This window comes from Amaranthus tricolor, chromosome 12 (genome assembly GCF_026212465.1).
Source record: "Amaranthus tricolor cultivar Red isolate AtriRed21 chromosome 12, ASM2621246v1, whole genome shotgun sequence".
In the NCBI taxonomy this organism is placed as follows: Eukaryota; Viridiplantae; Streptophyta; class Magnoliopsida; order Caryophyllales; family Amaranthaceae; genus Amaranthus; species Amaranthus tricolor.
The window spans coordinates 8203837-8210188 of record NC_080058.1 but is presented as its reverse complement, the minus strand read 5'-3'; the positions used below and the strand labels follow the sequence as shown (position 1 = coordinate 8210188).

The window sequence follows — 6352 nt, the reverse complement described above, 5'->3', positions numbered from 1 at the left end:
AAACAAAAAAACTAAAAAGTTAGAAAAACAATCAACTGAAAAAGAAATACTAAATGAATGTTTTTAAATACTAAATAAAGATATTCCACCTAAAATTTTATTTGTAATATTGGAATTTGAATAGTTTTTTTTTTTTTTTTTTTTTGAAATTTTATTTGTACTATTAGAATTTGCTGGTATAATGGAGTATTTTTTATTTAATTTGCTAATATAATGGAGTTTGTCTTACTTTATTGGACTTGAGAGTAAATTTATGTAGTCTATAGATCGATGGATTAGAGTTTTAAATGAATATCGTCTCATATTTCACAGGAAAGAAAGAAAGCAAACTCAAATGAAAGGGAAGGAGAGCACTTTCCCAAACCCTAATTCATGAACCGCCATTAATTTAAGACGAACAAGCAGCCACGCCACCATCTCCTCCTCCCTTTTCTCCATCGTAAAACGTTGGCAAGCCGCCATCTCCTCCCCCATTTCATTCGAGCAACCACCAACAGCTATCACTTGCTCCTTCACGCCTCAAGCACAACTTGGAGTAGTCGTAGATAGGGGATAAAGAGACGGTCGTACGAGGAAATATATACAGGTTAAAAAAACAACAACAAGAAGCACAGATTGGAACAATTTCGCAACTTCTTGCCGGGGGAATTGCCGCCGGTAAAACTTGTACTGCTCCTCTCGCTCGTCTCACCATCTAATTTCAGGTGCATATTTTCCCTTTCTAATATTTATGCGCGTCGTTGTTGATGTTGATTTAGAGAATGTTGATAAATTGATTTTTTCCTTTCAATCGTGAGAATGTGGGTGTGTGATTGAATTTTGGTTTTTGTATTTTGATGATTGATGGTAATTTATGGAGGGAGATTGAAGGTTTAATTGAAAATGGAAAATTTGTGGAGGATGATCAAAGCTTCTAATTTTATACGAAGGGTTTTTCTCAAATTTTTCCCTTTCTTAATATATCTGTAAGTTTCCTTGATTTTATTTCAAGGAAGTTTGATGAATTGGTTTAGAAGGAAATGAATGTGATGTTTCTGTTGATTTTTGCATTTCAATGTTGTGTTTAAGTAGTGAGTTTGTGGGAAGTGATAGAAATGGTAGTTGTATTTTAATGATTGATTGTAATTGGTGAAGGAAGATTGTAGTTTGTGAGAAATGTAAGCGTAATAGTTTCTGAAATTTGAAGTATTCTTGTGTGTTTTTTAGACTATGCTTGCAACTGATCAAGCCTTAAGAAACTAATCAGTTAAACCCCTCACTTGCATCGGATTATAACAGGAGTAGGCTTTGCATCGGATTATAACAGGAGTAGGCTTCAAAGCCTTCGACCCATTTCTAATGTCTCTTTTTTGTTTTGAAACCTGATCAAGCATAATTGGATTAGATTGACATACTAGGCAATAAACAGAATTTAGTGATCAAGCCGAGCTAACAAACATAAAAATAATGTCAGATAAGGGCATCAGAAAGTTTTAACGGCCAAGAGTAAGCACCAATACAGCCTGATTTTATAAATAGAAGTTGCTGGTGTCTTAATTTATAGTATAAAATACTTCCAATCAAGTTAAAATTAAATTTATCAAAAGGTTCATGAAGAGAAAGTCACGACAAAAAATGTGGATGGAAAGCTTTTTTCTAGTATCATTTAGACTCGTATGGCTTATCTTCCTTTTACTAGTATTTTCAATAGAACTAAAATAGTTCATTGATTTGCTTTGCCCACACTTATGTTTGAACCCATTCTTAGACAACATTGAGTTGAACAACCATTTCATCATAGAGCTTTCTTGCTCCCTATTCGCAAGAAATGAAATAGAAAAATAGTCGGTCATTTCATCATAGTTGTCCATTTCCTTGATCTATTGTGCCGTAGTTGTTGCATCGATGATTGCGTTGTTGTAGTTGCTTGTAGTTGATGTATTGTTTGTATTGCTTGTTGATGTCGTAGTTGCTGATCTGACTCTCAGATCAGACCATGTGTTGTTAAGGCTGATTTGTGCAATACAGAACATATATATTGCTGACCTATAGTGCTGCAGTAGGACAGAATCAATAAAAATTCTGATTTTTTAATTTTCTGATCTGTTGTACTGATTTGTTGCTGCTCTAGTTACAAGTAAGAACTTATCTACCCAATCCTTAAACATCGCCACCCTTTTTATTTTATCGCCACCCCCTAATGAAATGACGAATTTGCCTTTAAATTTTCAAAAACTTGGATTTTGTCATTGGACTTAAAATTTCCTATATATACTTCAATCCCACTAAAAGCTTCTCTTATCACACTCAAAAAACAAATTTACAACATAAAAATTTTGGAGCAAAAACCAAGAAGTTCAATCTGCAAAAAATTAATCGAGGTAATTTTTTTTTCGAATCATATTATTTCAATTTAAAAAAAAAAAAGTGGAAGTCGCACAAAAAACCGTGAGCCGGCCTTGGGTGAGTCGCAGAAAAAACCGCGACTGAACCTTGGTCCAGCCGCGGTTTTTTCTGCGACTCACCCAAGGCCGGCTCGCGGTTTTTTGTGCGACCTGTTTTATATATATATATATATATATATATATATATATATATATATATATATATATATATATATATTTTCCCGTGTTTTTATGAATAATTAATATTTTTTTTATTTATATTATTATTATTATTATTATTATTATTATTATTATTATTATTATTATTGTGATTGTTATTACCATTATTAATAAATTTTTATTTTTGTTTTAATTATTAATTTATTATTTTAAATATGTTTATTATTATTATTATTATTATTATTATTATTATTATTATTATTATTATTATTATTATTATTATTAAGTTTTTTATATTCTTTTGAATATTATTTTTATTATTATTGTTGGTGATGTTGCTGTTGTTGTTAATGTTAGTAAACTTTCCTTTAATTTTATTATTAAATATTGTTTTTGTTATTAGTGTTATGATTATTATTATTGTTTGTGTTATTATTGTTATGATTATTATTAATGTTATTATTTTTGTTGATATTGTTGTTATTATTATGATTATTGTTAATTTAGAAAATTAATTACAATAATAATAATAATAATAATAATAATAATAATAATAATAATAATAATAATAATAAATATGTTGTAACATTATACTTGTTGATAATCATTAGTTGTTGGTAATTAATTATTGTTTTTTGTTCATGTGCTTAATTAATGTAATATTTGATTATGTTCATTTAATACTTAATATTTAATTAAATTATCAAAAATTGTAGTAAATGGCTGGTAATCAAGGAAAAGGAAAGGATTTTTTTAGACACATGTTGAGTGGTAATAGCTCTAGGCCTACCTCGCTCAGAAGGGACCCTTATGAGAGGGGGGTAACGGGTTCTGCTAGGAGGGCCAGGCAGGAAGAGGCTGCCAGATACAGTGTGGCCCAACGGTCGAGTGCGCTGAACGTAGGGCGTACTCGTATTGATGACCAGGCTAGCAGCCTCCAGAGTAGTTGGGGGGTTTCTAGTGATGATGATGATGATGATGATGATGATGATGATGTTGAGTACGTAGGCGACGTTATTCGCCCAACGGAGTGGACTGTTGTCCGGGGGTCGGACGGGAGATTCACATGTGGCGGCCCTAGTTCTTTAGGCGCATATGAGCGCTCTAGACGTAGTCTCGTCGATAATGAGCTGCCACGGGGGAGCAGGGGCTCACAGTCCGCTGGCATGGACTGGTTAGTCACATCGCCCCAGCCCGGGGGGCCCACAGATACGCGCCTGATACCTAGCTACGGCGGGCACATAGCTAAACTTATTTTTGACGGCTCCGAGCGTACGCCTCCGGTTTTGGAATGCCGTAGTAGTAAGAGGTCGTTGGAGGCCATCATCAGACAGAGGGATATGAGCGATGCGCTGTACGATGTTCTACCTGCTACTCCCCTCGGCCGTCTGCCGTATATTATGCACCAGCACATCGACTGTGCTTTGATATCGGCCTTCGTGGAGAGGTGGCAGCCGGATACGAACACCTTCCACATGCCATGGGGGGAGATGACGATTATGTTGCACGATGTGCAACGCATATTGGGCATTTCTATTGAAGGTTCTCTACCGGCCGAGCCTTCTGAGGTAGAGTGGCAGGACGGTATCACCAATCTGTTCGGGGAGCCCATGTCTGAGCTACGGCGGAAAGGTGTATTCATCGGCGGCTGCGTCAACGTTGCTGAACTGATGCAGTTGTGTCATAGGTCCCAGGCCATGGATACCCAGTCGACAGCCTACTACATGGCTATTGTCGGCTCCACCCTGCTGGCGGATAAGACCAGAACCGGCATGCGACCTCACCCGATTCTTGCCGTGAACATTGATCAGGATGAGTTCGCCTGGGGTGCGGTGACCTTGGCCTACATGTATCGGCAGCTGGGAATGGCATCTAGGGCTGGTTGCAAGACCATTGCGGGTTGCCTCACATTGCTCCAGACATGGATCTATGAGTACTTTCCCGCTTTTCGCCCTCATCCTCGCCGAGCAGACGTGCCTAATAAGACTAGGGCGGAGATGTGGTCCACAAAGAAACCATGTCGTGAGGTGAACAGGCTGAGAGACTGTCGTAGCATACTTGACTCAATGACAGAAATTCAGGTATTGTACATCACATCACACTTTTTTATGCATGTTATTTTAATTTAAGATTATTTTTATTTGTTACCTTGTCTTTGTGTGCAGGTGGAATGGAATCCGTACATGACTGCTCCAAGGGCATTACTGAATGAGCACCCACGCACTAGCTTCATCGGGGGTATCACTTGCTTTGATATGGTCGAGGTGTATTTGCCGGAGCGGACAGTGCGACAGGTCGGCTTTGTGCAGGCTATTCCCCCCCATCCTATGAGACCAGCCAAGGCTCTCCGACCGGCACACGGTACCTACTTCGTGACCTTTGCTTCTTCTGATGTTTATTTGGAGGCATGGAGTAGGTTCCCCTTTAGTGCCCGCCTTGTTGAGCAGGGACTTCGTCGGGCATCTGTTCCATCAGAGGCTGAACCTACTTATGTTGACTGGTTCAGAGTGTGCTCGCACCCGTACATAGCCCCCGACGAAGGGCCGACTTCCGGTCCTGGTCCTTCCCAGAGCAAATCTGAATACGTGAGTTTTTAAAATATACTTGTTTTATGCTATGTCTTTGTCTTTTTTTGATGTCGTTTTATATCTTGTTAACTCCTTTTTTCCTTTTGTTTTTTCAGTTTTTCAATGAATGGCCCAGTCGATTCGCTCCAGTGGCTAGACTACCTTTTTCGCTCGCGGATATGAACCCCCGTCAACGACATGCGTTAGAAATATACCTTAATGATTGCAGAGATTTATTTGCTCAATGGCAAACATTTAAAGGGCAAGGCCCTTCATAGTCTGTACTTAAACTATTTTACATTAATGATTATATTTATTTTCGTCAATGCTATTTACATCACATTTAATTCATGATTACGTCAATGCCTTTAATAATTTACATCGTTACTATACACAATGAATGTCTTCTATATTTTCTATGACAACCACTATACACATTACTATAATTATGGAGTGTATACAAATTGAATCTCGTGTATAATTTATATAATACAAGTAAATAATGATTTATACAATACGTAAGACTATGGAGTATCTAAATTTACAGCATCGTCAGCGGTATTATTAGTTGGTGGTGGTCGTGGCCCGCGTAGATTATTCCAGAGCATAATCTTCGTAGTGAAATGTGTGTCAATATGTCTGGTGAAATTGTCAACTGTTTCTCTCCAACGTTGATGGATGGGCGGGAGTGGGGATGAATCGTCGTTCATTAAAAGTTGAACAAAAATTCACCCAACATATATGTATAACTTTATTTACACTATGCACGCCCGGTGCTTTCCTTAACGGAAGAACCAAATAGTTGTATTGCGAATTACCATCAGCAGAACCATAATAAGCAATGCCAATGTTAAGAAACGTTGCAGCAGACTACAATGCCATCGGTGCATCCATCCAGTGAATAAAAGGAGCAGGTCCATTACCGTGTGAACCTATTCTGAATATAGCCTCGTCTAACGACTCCTGGGATAGATACAAACTTAGGTATTGTTCTCTGTTCATTTGCATTTCCATACACATAGCACGTCTTAAAAGAGGCCATGCTTCCTCGCCTCCTAGCTCTGTGACGGCAATAGCTCTAAATCCACAGTTACCATCACCTAACACATCAATCCAGTCAAACAAGTAAGGTGGAAGAATGAATGGGATGTGATTAGGCCATGGAAACTGTGAAAAATCGTGACCTTTTGGATCATCTGCAATAATTGAAAATAAGGTTAATAAGATTAAACTGTAACAAAT

At 37.6% G+C, this 6352-nt stretch overlaps 1 protein-coding gene across 1 annotated transcript; it reads left to right on the top strand.

The window, feature by feature from the left end:
* The first annotated feature begins 251 nt into the window (after positions 1–251).
* Positions 252–5436, top strand: LOC130828769 (protein MAIN-LIKE 1-like). Its single transcript, XM_057694754.1, has 4 exons — positions 252–704; positions 3260–4624; positions 4709–5128; positions 5227–5436. The coding sequence occupies exons 2-4, from the start codon at positions 3263–3265 to the stop codon at positions 5386–5388; spliced, it is 1944 nt and encodes a 647-aa protein (XP_057550737.1). The 5' UTR covers positions 252–704; positions 3260–3262; the 3' UTR covers positions 5389–5436.
* The last annotated feature ends 916 nt before the right edge of the window (positions 5437–6352 follow it).